This window comes from Aspergillus piperis (assembly GCF_003184755.1).
Source record: "Aspergillus piperis CBS 112811 unplaced genomic scaffold BO85scaffold_23, whole genome shotgun sequence".
NCBI lineage: Eukaryota > Fungi > Ascomycota > Eurotiomycetes > Eurotiales > Aspergillaceae > Aspergillus > Aspergillus piperis.
In genome coordinates, this window is record NW_020291613.1 from 390575 (window position 1) to 404840 (window position 14266).

Below are 14266 nucleotides of genomic sequence, written 5' to 3' on the forward strand. Positions count from 1 at the left end.
AAGCTTGAGGGATGAGCGCAACGCGGCAGCTCGGAGCACGCTTTTCATGCCCAAATTATCACACCACCAAGCATGCCCGTCTCGGTTACATTGGCTTCACCCGGGCTGAGCATCGTCGCAGACACCAACAGCTGCGGTCTCCCTCCTAAAGACCATCACACTGGCTAATTGGGCCTGAGCTGTGCGACCTGCTCCACTGCGGGACTCTTACGAGGCACCTGCGGTACAATCGACAGGGCCCTTCGTTGCAACCTCCCAGAACTCGCATTCACCATGTTCGGCTGGACACGGCGCTTCTCCAGTATGGGCCCCCCCTGAACGCACAATCATTTATCCCCTGCTGCTGCTGAATGACACCTGCTAACTATCCCCTCTCACACATTCTCACAGCCGCCACATCTTTCCTCAAAACCACCACAATGGCCGTTTCTTCCCGCCAGCAGCACACTTTCCAAGTCTTCCGCGATGTGCCCCCACTTCGCAAGCTGCGTCGAGAGCTCCTCCTCTCCAACCGGACCGTCGGTCTCGTCCCGACCATGGGTGCTCTCCACGAAGGCCATCTCTCCCTCATCCGACAAGCCGCGGCCGAGAACACCGACGTCTTCGTCAGCATCTACGTCAATCCGACACAGTTCGGTGTAACGGAAGACCTCTCCAGCTACCCGCGCACCTGGGACAGTGATGTTGCGAAGCTTGAGGAATTGAATGCGGAGCTGGCCCGCCAGAACACCAACAGCGGTCGCATCACCGCCATTCTGGCGCCCACCTCCAAGGTCATGTACCCGACGCTGCCGCCTTCGTCCGAGGTCGACGGCGACGGTTCCTTCGTGACCATCACCCCTCTCTCCCGGAAACTGGAGGGAGCTTCTCGGCCGGTTTTCTTCCGTGGAGTTGCGACTGTCTGCATGAAGCTGTTCAACATTGTCCATGCCGACCGGGCTTACTTTGGTCAGAAGGACGTGCAGCAAACGGTGGTCATCAAGCGTCTCGTGAAGGACTTCTACATCGACACGGAGATCAAGATTGGGGATACTGTTCGTGAACACGATGGCTTGGCAATGAGTTCGAGGAACGTTTACCTTGGCAAGAGAAGACGGGCAGTGGGTCTGGTCCTTTACGAAGCCATGAAGGCGGCGGAGAATGCCTACAACGCTGGCAAGGTCAACCGCAGTGAAATCCTTGACGCAGCGAACAGCGTCACTGAACGGGTTCTGTCTGAGCAGAAGGCCTTGGCGCCCACGGAGAGGGCTCTGTATGAGGTTGACTACATCTCTCTGGCTGATCCGGATACTCTGGACGAGCTGGAAGTTGTTGACCCCGCTAAGGGCGCCATTCTGAGTGGCGCGGTGAAGATGGCTCCGCTGGAGGAGGCGAAGCCGGGCGAGGACTGCGGCCTCGGTGATGGCCAAGTTCCTGTGCGTTTGATCGACAACTTGATCTTCAAGCCGCGGGTTTAAAAAAAAGCTCTTTCTGTCTGTCCGTTGCCCGATCCATTCAAAAGCAAGTGTCATATACCCGACGTCATTTACCTAGAACTCAATAGCGTATATAGAGTACCTAAAAGTCTATACTTTCACATACATTAAAATAAATCATACACACTACTCCAGACCACCTAAATAACCCCATAACAAACCCCCTCTACAATATCCAGCTATCACCCAAAAACAGAAAATAGGGCAAGATCGCAGGGTTTCGGAAGCACCCCGGCCCGAGAAAATTTCCCTCTGGAGTAAAGTTAAGTTTCTTCCCGGATCGATCCAGTACTAGAACCTCCCCCAGCAAACAACAAAAAAGGAAGAAGAAAAAAGGGAAAAGAAAGGCAGGCAGGCACCTACCTACCTACCTACCTAACATCTTCCAAAATGGCCGACGACGGTCTCCTCCTCAACTTCACCATCCCCGACACAACCGTCCTCAAACCCGAAAAAACCAAAGTAAAAGGCGGCACATGGCGGGACCGACTCAGCGCAAAGAAAATCGCGGCGCACCGAACGAACAACCCACGCAAAGAGAAATCATCCACAGATGGCGAGCAGCAACAAAATAGTAATCCCCGGAATCCGAATCGCATTCAAGTATCCGGTCCGCGGCCGGTGAAGAGACAGCGCATTGGTGATGATGATGAAAATGGAGGATCACAGCAGCAGCAGCAACCACGCCAGCAACAACAACATCCTGGGGGTCCCCGACAGGTCGTATCGTCGCTTTTCTCGAAGAACCCGAGACCTCGAACCGCTTTCGAAGCGAAGAAGAACGGAGCCGAAGAAGAAGAGGAAGACGCCAAGCCGACGAACGCGCCGCTGATTGATGGACTGGACACATTCACGAACCTGGGACTATCGGCACCGCTGGCGGCGCATTTGTTGACGAAGCTGGAGGTGAAGGCGCCGACGGCGATTCAGAAAGCGAGTATCACGCAACTACTGAAGGAGGAGAGCGATGCATTTATACAGGCGGAGACGGGATCCGGAAAGACGATGGCGTATTTGCTGCCGCTTGTGCAGCGGATCATGACGATTTCGCTGAATCAGAAGAAGAGGGAGGAAGGGGAGCAAGTGCAGCGCGATAGTGGGTTATTTGCTATTGTGTTGGCGCCGACGAGAGAGTTGTGTAAGCAGATTGCGGTGGTGTTGGAGGGGTTGTTGCGGTGTGCGCATTGGATTGTGGCGGGGACGGTGATTGGAGGAGAGAAGAAGAAGAGTGAGAAGGCACGGTTGAGGAAGGGGTTGAATATTTTGGTTGCGACGCCCGGTCGGTTGGCGGATCATTTGGAGAATACGCAGGCGTTGGATGTGAGTAATGTGCGGTGGTTGGTGTTGGATGAGGGAGATCGGTTGATGGAGTTGGGGTTTGAGAAGGAGTTGGCGGGGATTATTCAGAAGCTGGATGCTAGGCAGCGGCCGAGTCGGATTCCTGGGATTCCGGCGAAGAGGACGACGATATTGTGTTCGGCTACGTTGAAGATGACGGTGCAGAAGCTGGGAGAGATCAGTTTGAAGGATGCGGTGCATATTCAGGCGGATCCGGCAGATGAGGAAGGCGAGCCGAAGAAGAAGGATGAGGATGATGCGTTCCGGGTGCCGGCACAGCTGAAGCAGTCGTATGCGATTGTCGCGTCGAAGCTACGGCTTGTTACGCTTACGGCGTATATGAAACGGACGTTTATGAGGAAGGGGTCTGTCATGAAGGCTATCATTTTTGTGTCTTGTGCGGACTCTGTGGACTTTCACTTTGAGGTGTTTACACGGAAGAATGGGGATGAGGAGGAGAAGAAGAAGGAAGAGAGCGAGGATAGTGATGAGGAGGATGAAGAGGAGAAGAGGAAGAAGCTCGGTGCTTCGGCTCATGGAACTATTGCGCCTGCTACGGCCTTTTCGAATCCCTCCAACCCGGTGACGCTGCATAGACTGCACGGTTCTCTGCCTCAGCATGTCCGGACGGCCACCCTGGGTGCCTTTGCCCGCAACCGCGAACCCTCCGTGCTGATCTGTACTGACGTTGCGTCCCGTGGTCTGGATCTGCCGAACGTTGATCTGGTCGTGGAGTACGACCCTGCCTTCAGCGCCGAGGACCATCTGCACAGAATCGGACGTACTGCGCGTCTGGGACGTGACGGTCGTGCACACATCTTCCTCATGCCCGGCTGTGAGGAGGGTTACGTCGACATTCTGAAGAAGGGATACCGTGACGGCGGCAAGTCGCTGACACGGAACACCGCGGACGACATTTTGAAGCGCGGGTTTGGAGGAAACGTCGAGTCGCAGAACGTAGACTGGGAGGAGAAGGCCACCGAATGGCAGCTGGACGTGGAACGATGGGCATTGGAAAACAAAAACTACCTCGAAATGGCCCGGCGAGCTTATCAGTCTCACATTCGCGCCTATGCCACACATATCGCCAACGAGCGGAGCATGTTCAACATCAAGGAGCTTCATCTCGGACATCTGGCGAAGAGTTTCGCTCTGCGTGATCGTCCCAGCAAGATCAACGTTCCTGGTCTGCGCCAAGGACAGGCCGACACCAAGAAGGACTTCAAGGCCGACCGCAAACCAGTCGCTGGAAAGAAGAGAAAGGCTGGTGGTCACGATGACGACGATGATGATGTTCCTCGTCAAACGGACACTCTCACGGCAGCTCAGAAGATGAGGGCGAAGATGAAGGAGCACATGGCGGGAGCAAGCGAGTTCAATCTTGCTTGATCAGCAACACACATGTAAATAGTAATTGACGACAAATCAATAGATATCCCACAATGAGATTTTTCCGTCCTTTGACCCAGCCGCTAACCAATGCGTATTCTGCGCCTTCTCGTATCTTTGGCGATGCACCGTTGCAAGCGAGAATTCCGTCTCTGCCTTGCTGACGAGCTGTGTTTCTTCATTTCCACTGCTATCCGGCGAAACCGTAGGCTGCTTTTCTTCATCTGCTTTCTTCTCACGCACATCAAACACATCAACATCCGCAAATGCCACAGTGTAGCATCCATCTTTATGCCACTTCAAGACCGCTAGTTCCTTCATCGTCTTGCACGAGTAGACTCTGACCCTAGAATCCCAACCCGCAGTCGCGAAAATCTTCCCATCAGACCGTATCCGCACACCTTGCTGACCCGCATGCTTCGTGTTGATCGATTTGATCGGTGACTCTTCCGGGGCATGTCCTGGGCTACCCAGCGTCGGAATGGGATGCTTCGCCAGTACCGCATCGGCGGATGAAGAAAAGAAGTAATTGCCAGCAGGTGAGACATGAAGCGACAACACTGGTTGCGAGTGAGCGCGGCAAATGTACAACTTCTCCCACTTCCATGGCGTTTTGGCACCTTGTGCCAGGTCTTTCTCCTGCAAGGATCCCCTGCAGCCATGAACCATAACGCGACCATCTTCGTAAGCGGAAGCAACATATAGCTCCCCAGATGGGGATATGACGAGGTTAGCCGCCATGACCATTCCAGTTTGTACGTCCGTGTCTGCTGGAATGGTACAGATACGTCTCTCCTGGGGGAGATGGAAGAGATCGATCGCGCCAGAGTTCAGAGCATTAGGGACGGCAATAAGCACTGATGAAAGCGATGTGTTCTCTTTCGAGGACTCATCGGCATCGCTTGCCATGTTGGCCTTATCCTGGGGAAGGAAAACCATGGAGAAGGCACAGAAATTCAGCGCATTCACTGGCAGCGAATGCACCAGCCATGGCTGGCTTGCGGCAGCTGAGGAGGGTTTCTCGATGTCCACGGGGAGGGTCTTCTGAAGATTCTCCTCGTCCTGGACGCTGAATCTCCATACGCGCAGTTTGTGGTCTCTTCCATGCCTGTAGAAAAGGTTAGATGGTTCATGGGAAGGATGGGAAGATAACACACGTGAACACCTCTGTAACAGCGCCATTTCTGAAGTTAAACCCCTTGACTTCAAGGACAGCGCCGTCATGGGCCTTCCAAGTCGCTCGAGGGCGTTTTGATACCAGGTCCCATACAACAATCCATCCGTTTGCGTCTCCTGAAACGAGCCTTAGGTTCTGGTGGAAGATCTGTAGCGCGTGGATGGCAGCGGCGTGGCCGCGTAAAATGTAAGTGGGGGTTGCCGGTGGTTGCCGCACCTGCGAGGATTGTGCGCTCATTTGTTGGCTCTGGGTTTATTATTGTGTATTATATTGGTGTAGTGTGTATGATAAGTCTGTTGCAGTCAGATGATCTGTTCATTCATGTGTCATAATGCTGCTGTGTGATTGAGTGAGAGAAGATGCCGAACGGGAATTCAGAATGACAGCGGTCTTGGCAATATGTTTGGTCTCCGCCAGCATAGATGGATGTTACCAGCTACATTGTATTACAGTGTGCGGGTGGTAAGGAATGCACTTATCTCTTGTTTCTTATTGAGAAACTTTGACAAGCACTTTTGGATTCTTAGTAAAAGATGCTGACGTAGACGAGCACTGGTAAGTACTGGCGTATCTACTATTTCAACTAGTACTACCTGGTGAAGTATCAATAAAGCAGTTGAAGCAAGATCCCGTCTGCTAATTAGAGCTGAGCCACGAGCCTTGAACAGCCATGAGATCAGTACTATCGTTTACGAAGGGCTGGCTCCAGCTCCTCAGTAATCGGTCGGTACTCGTCAAGTAAGTGACTTCCTCGCCCGTTCTGATCTCCATGCTTCGCAATTCGATCTCCTCCGCTCGCGCAACTGTCGCCTCCATTAGCCTCGCCTCGTTCAACAACACTGCGGGATGCCAGATACTAAGCGTGATATTAACGATAAACATAGGGAGCCCATCGAAAAGACAACCTAAAACTTCATATGTGAAGGAATACCCACGCCATCCATTCGTAGACTCCACGGCGCGGTAGGTATCCCGAACCATTAAACAAAGTAAAGCAAACGGAAGTACACCTATCATTTTGATCATTGGCATCCTCCAGATGAGCCGATCTTTTGTACGAACTATGAGGCACTTGAACAACACCGCGAAGATACTAAGCGATGCGAGTTGCAGGAGACTGCCTGCGTACAAAATGTTTATTCCCAGGCTGATTGAGTCGTCAACACTGGAGGCCTTGTGTGCCAGCGAGCCCCCAATGACCTGCAGGATGAGGCTAAGAAGCGCGATAAACATGCACGTAATCGCCCACCGTTTCGGCCTTAACGGCAGTCGAACTTGGTTTATAATTGCGTACATGAGGTCCAAGACTCCGTAGATTCCGACGGTTGTAAAGTATGGAGCTAGTTGTATGCTTTAGCCAGGGTTGTTGCCAATGTAAACTCATTGAACTGTATACTTACCAGACATCAAAGCTGACAGCTGTATTTCCCATATGGTGGAGTTATATGGACAGCGGTAAGCCAAAGTACGAGCAAGCCATCCGATAAACTCAAGGGCAGCTCCAAGTGATAGCACCAATCCTATCCAGGGATATATGGTGTTGCATGCTTGCGAAACATGGGTTGTTAAGACACCAAGAAAAGCAATCGTGAAAAGGATTCCAGCTGTGAGAGAAGGGCGATAACCGAGCAGCGGTGCAACCTCCGGATCGAATGAATGGCAGTTCCACGTTGACATGATGTCCGGTGTGGTTAGGGGAATCTTGCTCGTACTTGTAGGAAGTTCGTTAAGTAGGAGAAAAGGAAGAAGACACATCTTTCGATCGAGACTGCAGAAGGAAGCCATGGTATCAGTAAAAGGCAGGTGCGTTGAGGCTGACAGTTGCAGCAGCACAGGAGTCAGAGAAAGGAAGCTGCTTCTGGCAAACTCCCATTCGGCACAATAACTAGCAAATCCATCTACGGCCAGCGTAGGATGTCTAACATATAGTCGCGCACTTCAATCTAGTCTCGGTCAGTGTTAAATGCTGCTTCTGACGGTAGGAGTACCGCAAGGGCGTGGAATTCTCAGGAAATAAGAGACGCTATGTGCCCTGCTCAGATTGATGGAAGGCATCAAATGTGTACACAAAGAGTGGATGGAGAAGCATATGGAAATGAATGACCTCAGGTGTTAGAAGGGGAAGATTAGGGAGGCAAAAGGAAGGACAGAGAGTCAAATCAGGACAGAGGTGAAAAGAAGAGGGGACGAAGGCAGAATACTGATAGCAGGCAGCGAATGTCCCCTCAGAGTGACAGTTCTCTGTAGGTAAGTAGACTATAATGGCTAGATGAGGTCTGACGCTCTATTCGAGGGTCGCAATATGCAAGATGTAAGAGTCCGTTTCCACTCTCAGGAGTGTATAGATGTTTCTGTCAGGCTGAGGGTGTACCAGATGACTGTAGTGATGACTTGCAAAAAAAGCAGTATGGCAGAGTAGTGCTAGTAGAGTGAGGTAAGAGTAAAGAGAATCTGCGCTCTAAGACTTCCACCCGGCTAGGATATCCTGTCATCATTGCAGCTTTTGACTTCATGATTCTTTCATGTTTGGATGTCGAGATAACATAAAAGTCAAAATGAACTCATAATCAACCACTGGGTTCCCGAAGCCAGGAACCAGGCTATACCATGATGCTTCTTTTGATAGGAAATGCCATTCCGGGTCAGAATCTCCCATAGTTGACAGCTGGAATATATGGTGGAAACTGAAGAAGAGGGAGAAGTAGAAGAACTACAAATTGTCCCGCAGCGGAGGGAGGATCCGCCAGTTGGCCCGGGCAACACCGCCCTCGTGATTGGCTTCAAGCTGTAATTGCTACTTTCAATTGTCGCATCATCCCATCACCACCAAATCATTCCCCTCTCCATCTGAGCTGTTGGTTTCTCGCCGGCCCTCCTCTCCTCCCCCTCCTCCTTTCCTTTCTTCTCCTCAATTTCTCCCAGTCTCTTCCTTTCCCCGTCATCCTCGCACCAACTCTTCATATATCCTCTCCCTCATTCCCCACCTGGGCTCTCCACGCCTGGTGTCCGCTCCGGCGTCTAACTCCGCGACACAGCTACAGCTAAAACCATGCCAAGTAAGTCTGCTATGGTCGTGGCTCCCACGGAGCTCCTGTGTCTCGTCTTCTTCCAAGCTAATATAATTTCTCTATCACAACAGTCCGTCCGCTCGATGAATGGGCCGCGACCCGCACCCAGTCCCTCCCCCTCTCAGCTCTCAAAGGGGCAGTTGTCGGTATCGATGCGTCGCACTACATTTCTCAACACCTCCTCCAACCGTCCACACGCGAGCCCCTTCTGGTCGCCCTCGGCGGTTTTCCATTCGCATTGAAGAGCAACATTGAAAGAGAATTGAAGGCCTACAAGGATCTGGGCGTGGCTTGTATTTTCGTGTTCAACGGTCTCGACTTTGGCAAAAAGGATCAACGACCCCACGTGCAGCAGGAGTCCGTCCGGGCATTCGAGCAGGCTTGGGATCTTTACGATCAACAGCAGGCGGACCAAGTGGTGGATGCGTTCAGCAGCGCCGGTATGTTAATGGTGGAATCTGACCTTCTAGAGCATCTGGCCCTGACTGTCGTCTGTCCTAGGCACCCCTCGACCCGAGTCGCTATACCGGTTCTTGCAGCGCATACTTCTTCAACATGGCGTGGATTATATCGTTGCTCCCTATAGTGCTGCAGCTCAGGTATGAATGCCGCCGCCTCGGTTGGCCCCATTTGCGCCATTCTGACCTTTGTATTATAGCTTTCCTACCTGGCCAAGGGACCGAACCCGCTGATCGATGCTATCTGCGGCCCCTCCGAAGTGTTGATGTTCGACGTGGAGAAACTGATCACCCGTATTGAGATTGACCCGGCGCAATTTTTCTGGATCAACAAACAGACATGTCTGGAAGAACTAGGCCGCCTATCAAATGATCAGTTCTTGGACTTTTGCCTTCTTTTGGGCTCTTCCTTCCTCCAGCCCTTCCCTGGTTTCGAAACCCATGTCTTCCCCGGAAAGAACCCTACGGTCCGAGATGCACTGCCAATGTTCAACGCGGCAGGACGAAGCGCTCTCGCTCTCTGCGCTCAGTTTGAAGAAGATCGCCGGATGCAGGAGCTTGAATACACGGATCGTTACAAGCGCGCATGCATGACTGTGAAGCACCATGTCTATATCGATGTTGACGGCAGGGTGGGTCCTATGGACCAGGAGAATGCCTCGTCCGATATGCACGCCGTCATCGGCCTGCGCCTCCCAGAAGAGCTTTACTTCTACTTGTCCAAGGGAATTCTCGGCCCTGATGTGCCCAACTATTTGACGTCGGGTGAAGTCCTCATCTCATTGCCGTTGGGCGTCGAGGACACGGAAATTTACCGCCAAGTTGCCGGCAGCACCCTCACACCCATCCGGACTCAGTCGATTTGCCTGCTATCGAACTCCCTCCATCGGTTCTATCAGACCAAGGTTATCAATGTGCGAACATGGTTTGATGAAAAATCCCCTTCAACGATCAACCTCCGAGATCTACCTCCAGTCAAAGATTCGATCCAGTCTTGGAAGATTCCCACCGAGCAGCTTCCAGAGAGCTTGCAGAAACTGCAGGCAAGTTAACCTTTGTTTAACATTATAAGCACTGCTAACCAAAGATCAGAGCTCGTGTGGACGTTTCCAATTTGCGGTCCAGAGCTTGAAAGATAGTGACTTTGTAGCGAAGTCCAAGGCTACGAAAGACACCAAGGTAGGCATCTTCTGCCCCAGATCGCAAGCGAGTGGGCTGACACATGCTAGCAATTATCGTCACAAGATGAGCTGCTTGCCAATGTCTTCTGGCGCTTCCTACAGCTTCGCGGCTACATTGATGAGAAACATCAGCTTACCCAGTGGGGTGTCTGCCTTGAGCAAGCATTGTCGGGACTTGATCCGTCGGATGCGCTTGAGGAGCCAACATTCCTTGCCATTGAGATGATCCGGTTTGGCCTGCTCAACTCCAAGCAGTGGTTCTCCCATGTTTCGGGAGGTCCTATGAGAGGATCAGGTAAGATCGAGGTTTCTGTAGCTATGAAACGGTGCTGATTTATTCCACCCCAGACGAGGATAAGAGCCTCAACATGCTTGTTTCCCGCCTTGCTTGCATCGCCAAACTCCAGCACAAGAGCATCGGTTATTCTGGACCACTAAGCCGGCAACTGCTCTGCTACCGATCCCTGATCTCCGAGGTTCGTTCTACGCTACGGACGCTCATCGAGGTGGTTCTGGCCAGTCTGCTCCTGAGCGGCGATGCTGACCGGGAGCGAAATGATTGGGGCGAACTGAGCATCAAGTAAGTGGCCATGTGGACATGATGCGCCATGTGACGTGATCTGACGCAATATAGGCTTCCGTTCATCGACGACAACGACTGCGGTCTTGGAATTGCTGTCCGTACCTACCTTGATGATCTGCCCTTGCAAGCGGATCCCACATCGCCAGAGGCGCGGGCAGAAGTGAAATCGAAGGGCAAGGAATGGTTCCAGCATAGCGACAGCTTTACGGGCAACCTGGACATGGCGTTCAAGCTGTGGGATGCGGTGAGTCAGGACTATCTATCTTAGCCGGCGTATTTTACTCATCTACTTCCTAGGTATACCGCGGTACGCAGAGCGCAGGCAAGGAACTTAAGGAGGGCAAGCAGTGGGAGGATGCGAACCGCTGGTTGGCCGAGCGGCGGTAAGGGACTGGTATAGAGTATCCTCCTAGAACCAGAGGAAACACTACTACCTGTCCACGATTTCACGAAACATGGCAGTCGTGTCGGCTGGGTGGTCCAGGACCACCTGAAAGCTTCGCCCAATTCTACTCCAACCACGTTGTATAATTAGGAATGGAAGGGGCTGGCAGGCGCTACACCGTATTATTATTCCCCCGCGTAGTCGGAACCTGCAAAGAGAGCGTAGTGGCGAATACAACGATATATTTAGCCGTAAAGCCGCTGATGGAGCTGGAGTTGATTAGTGATGCTTAACTTACCAAGTGTCCTCTTCCGACCCGCTCGGTCTCCGCAGCGCTTCCGCCTTCCACGCCGGGAGCTCATACGACTATATCTACACTCCGCCCAGCAACCACCCCTTCCTCGCTGAACGGACAGACCTGGTATTGACAAGTATATTGTCAATTGCCCTATATTGAGCCTTTTCCTCAACTCAAACAACACCATCCATCATGGTCCGTCTCAGCAACCTCGTGAGCTGCCTCGGCCTGGCCTCCGCGGTCACCGCAGCCGTGGTCGATCTCGTTCCCAAGAACTTCGACGACGTCGTCCTCAAGTCCGGCAAGCCCGCTCTGGTTGAATTCTTCGCTCCCTGGTGCGGTCACTGCAAGAACCTTGCGCCCGTATATGAAGAGCTGGGCCAGGCATTCGCCCACGCCTCCGACAAGGTCACCGTCGGCAAGGTTGATGCGGACGAGCACCGCGACCTGGGCCGCAAGTTCGGTGTGCAGGGATTCCCCACGCTGAAGTGGTTCGATGGAAAGAGTGATGAGCCGGAGGACTACAAGGGTGGTCGTGATTTGGAGAGTCTGTCTTCGTTCATCTCTGAGAAGACCGGTGTCAAGCCCCGTGGACCTAAGAAGGAGCCCAGCAAGGTGGAGATGCTGAACGACGCGACTTTCAAGGGTGCTGTTGGTGGTGACAATGATGTTCTGGTTGCTTTCACCGCGCCGTGGTGTGGACGTGAGTATCCCTTTTTTTTTTGCCACTACATTCTAGGGAATTGTTTACTAATTAGTTCCGCTGAATTGCAGACTGCAAGAACCTCGCTCCTACCTGGGAGGCTCTGGCCAACGACTTCGTCCTCGAGCCCAACGTTGTGATCGCCAAGGTCGACGCCGACGCTGAGAACGGCAAGGCCACCGCCAGAGAGCAGGGCGTGTCCGGATACCCCACGATCAAGTTCTTCCCCAAGGGTTCCACGGAATCTGTTCCTTACGAGGGTGCCCGCTCCGAGCAGGCCTTCATTGACTTCCTCAATGAGAAGACCGGCACCCACCGTACCGTTGGTGGTGGTCTTGACACCAAGGCCGGTACCATTGCCAGTCTGGACGAGCTGATTGCCAGCACTTCCGCTGCTGATCTCGCCGCCGCGGTCAAGAAGGCTGCTGCGGAGTTGAAGGACAAGTACGCTCAGTACTACGTCAAGGTTGCCGACAAGCTGAGCCAGAACGCCGAGTACGCCACCAAGGAGCTTGCTCGTCTGGAGAAGATCCTGGCCAAGGGAGGATCGGCCCCTGAGAAGGTCGACGACCTCATCTCCCGCAGCAACATCCTTCGCAAGTTTGTTGGTGAGGAGAAGGAGGCCAAGGATGAGCTGTAGATATTGTATGGATATGACCTTTTTAGCTAGGTGACGGTCACCTAGATTCTATTACTCTGTATGATATCGAGAGGCAGTTACGAGAATGTTATCGATGCGAACAGTAGTACATCATCCATCCTATGTGCATGTAGTAGTATATTGTAAATGTAATTATCAGTGTAAGGGGGTATCTTCAATTCCACTTCAATCCCCCACACAACCCAGCCCATATGTATATCACCATAAAAACGAAAGAGAGCTCCCCCGAGTATACACAAAAGCAGCAAAAACTCCCATAACACCATAAACCCCATTACCAAACAGTATAAAACAGTACTCAATCCAATCACTTCTCAGGACTCCCACTCCCAACCGCACTCCCCACCACGGACCCAGACCCTGTCCCCGTCCCCGTCCCTGTCTGCGACGCAGCACCACCACCAGCACCACCCCCGGACGTCGTAGTCGTCCCATCCACAACCGTAAACGAAGCCTCTAACTCATCCAACCGTCTGGCCATATCGTCCACTACACACAGAATAAACCCATGATTATCAGCATGCTGCGATCACTCCCACAAGATCAACAGGTACAAACGGGGGGGAAGGGTGTATGGAACATACACTTCCCAAACATCTCTCTCGAAACACCATCGAATTTATGTTGTAGCTGGTCGAGGAGATCGTCCACGGCGGCGGAGAATTGGCCTTGTGCGTCGGGGTTCTGGTATTATCAAGAATATCAAATTTGGTTAGCTGCGCTGTTTGAGTTGGTAGGTTTGCACCAAGGTGGGAGGGGGGTAAGACGTCACGTACTTGGGTTGAGGTTGTTGGTGGGGGAGGGACGGCTTCGGCGGTGGGATCGGACATTTTGTTTTTTGTTCTGTGGTGTTATCTTTTGGGTGGTTGGTTGCGATTTAGATGTGGAAGGTGTGTGAGTGGGTATTTGGTAGAGTAGGGTGAGTCTTGTATATAATGTAGTGAGAGAGGGAGTATAGTATGAGTATGAGTATAGGAGGTAAGGTAAGTTTAATGATGGTATGAATGATGGCGATGCTGCATTGCCGGATTAGGTATGGTGTCATGCGTTTACGGGGATTGGGGGGGCTTGGCGTTAGGCTGTGTGTATGTGTGCCTGAGGCAGTGATTGTGGTTGTATAGATGGTTGGGTAGTTATGAATGGTCATATTATAGTGGTAGTTGCTGCTGTGCTGGTTGGTATGATATGAAAATAGTACAATTGATTGTTTAGGTGTACTGCGCCTTGGAACTGTCCTTGGTGAATGCAATTGTCTCTGAAGTATAAATGCGTCACGTCCCGCGGTATGCATTGGCGGGTGTTTGCTGGTACCTATAAAGTACTTTATTTGAACTCCTTTTTTTCGAAAGAAAAAAGAGAGAGAGAGATGTATCATGATATAGTGTGATTTCCTGTGTTATTCTTCGATTAGTAGTAATTATTAGTGCAAGTATGGTTTCTGCGGCATACTAGTACTACCAGTATATATATTTGCATACAACTGAGCATCTTAATGTGACTGACATACATATAACGACCACAGTTATGATACATGCAGATGCTAGTCACAA

At 51.9% G+C, this 14266-nt stretch overlaps 7 protein-coding genes across 7 annotated transcripts; 4 read left to right on the forward strand and 3 right to left on the reverse strand.

The window, feature by feature from the left end:
- Position 1: 1 nt before the first annotated feature.
- Positions 2–1612, forward strand: BO85DRAFT_429351 (pantoate--beta-alanine ligase PAN6). Its single transcript, XM_025658248.1, has 2 exons — positions 2–301; positions 391–1612. Exons 1-2 carry the CDS (start codon positions 274–276, stop codon positions 1455–1457), a joined length of 1095 nt encoding a protein of 364 aa, XP_025511504.1. The 5' UTR covers positions 2–273; the 3' UTR covers positions 1458–1612.
- Positions 1613–1789: 177 nt separating this feature from the next.
- dbp7 (putative ATP-dependent RNA helicase) lies at positions 1790–4292 on the forward strand. Its single transcript, XM_025660983.1, has one exon. The coding sequence runs from the start codon at positions 1866–1868 to the stop codon at positions 4200–4202; it is 2337 nt and encodes a 778-aa protein (XP_025511505.1). The 5' UTR covers positions 1790–1865; the 3' UTR covers positions 4203–4292.
- BO85DRAFT_381442 (WD40 repeat domain-containing protein) lies at positions 4239–5616 on the reverse strand (the record flags this gene model as incomplete). Its single annotated transcript, XM_025656418.1, has 3 exons — positions 4239–4370; positions 4407–5310; positions 5360–5616. 3 exons carry the CDS (start codon positions 5614–5616, stop codon positions 4239–4241), a joined length of 1293 nt encoding a protein of 430 aa, XP_025511506.1.
- Positions 5617–6061: 445 nt separating this feature from the next.
- Positions 6062–7056, reverse strand: BO85DRAFT_462983 (RTA1 domain protein; the record flags this gene model as incomplete). The annotated part of the gene is made up of 3 exons (XM_025661886.1): positions 6062–6151; positions 6184–6719; positions 6780–7056. The coding sequence occupies 3 exons, from the start codon at positions 7054–7056 to the stop codon at positions 6062–6064; spliced, it is 903 nt and encodes a 300-aa protein (XP_025511507.1).
- Positions 7057–8517: 1461 nt separating this feature from the next.
- Positions 8518–11056, forward strand: BO85DRAFT_381114 (MKT1 family protein; the record flags this gene model as incomplete). The annotated part of the gene is made up of 8 exons (XM_025656405.1): positions 8518–8887; positions 8949–9046; positions 9106–9819; positions 9998–10084; positions 10135–10381; positions 10435–10666; positions 10721–10913; positions 10967–11056. Coding segments are annotated over 8 exons (2031 nt in total), but the record flags the coding sequence as incomplete, so codon positions are not given.
- A 347-nt stretch (positions 11057–11403) lies between these two features.
- On the forward strand, positions 11404–12812 carry BO85DRAFT_523573 (disulfide isomerase). Its single transcript, XM_025665361.1, has 2 exons — positions 11404–12055; positions 12127–12812. Exons 1-2 carry the CDS (start codon positions 11545–11547, stop codon positions 12693–12695), a joined length of 1080 nt encoding a protein of 359 aa, XP_025511509.1. The 5' UTR covers positions 11404–11544; the 3' UTR covers positions 12696–12812.
- BO85DRAFT_453090 (heat shock factor-binding 1 family protein) lies at positions 12813–13694 on the reverse strand. Its single transcript, XM_025660984.1, has 3 exons — positions 13493–13694; positions 13301–13400; positions 12813–13205 (listed from the first exon to the last, which is right to left on the reverse strand). The coding sequence occupies exons 1-3, from the start codon at positions 13544–13546 to the stop codon at positions 13024–13026; spliced, it is 336 nt and encodes a 111-aa protein (XP_025511510.1). The 5' UTR covers positions 13547–13694; the 3' UTR covers positions 12813–13023.
- Positions 13695–14266: the final 572 nt, after the last annotated feature.

Bases quoted from the DNA above. Each gene is read 5' to 3' on its own strand.
- BO85DRAFT_429351 (XM_025658248.1), top strand. From the start codon at position 274: ATGTTCGGCTGGACACGGCGCTTCTCCA. The intron at 302-390 runs GTATGGGCCCCC...ACATTCTCACAG, and splicing joins CTGGACACGGCGCTTCTCCA to CCGCCACATCTTTCCTCAAA.
- dbp7 (XM_025660983.1), top strand. From the start codon at position 1,866: ATGGCCGACGACGGTCTCCTCCTCAACTTCACCATCCCCGACACAACC.
- BO85DRAFT_523573 (XM_025665361.1), top strand. From the start codon at position 11,545: ATGGTCCGTCTCAGCAACCTCGTGAGCTGCCTCGGCCTGGCCTCCGCG. The intron at 12,056-12,126 runs GTGAGTATCCCT...GCTGAATTGCAG, and splicing joins CACCGCGCCGTGGTGTGGAC to ACTGCAAGAACCTCGCTCCT.
- BO85DRAFT_453090 (XM_025660984.1), bottom strand. From the start codon at position 13,546: ATGTCCGATCCCACCGCCGAAGCCGTCCCTCCCCCACCAACAACCTCA. The intron at 13,401-13,492 runs GTACGTGACGTC...TGATAATACCAG, and splicing joins CACCAACAACCTCAACCCAA to AACCCCGACGCACAAGGCCA. The intron at 13,206-13,300 runs GTATGTTCCATA...TTCTGTGTGTAG, and splicing joins GAGAGAGATGTTTGGGAAGT to TGGACGATATGGCCAGACGG.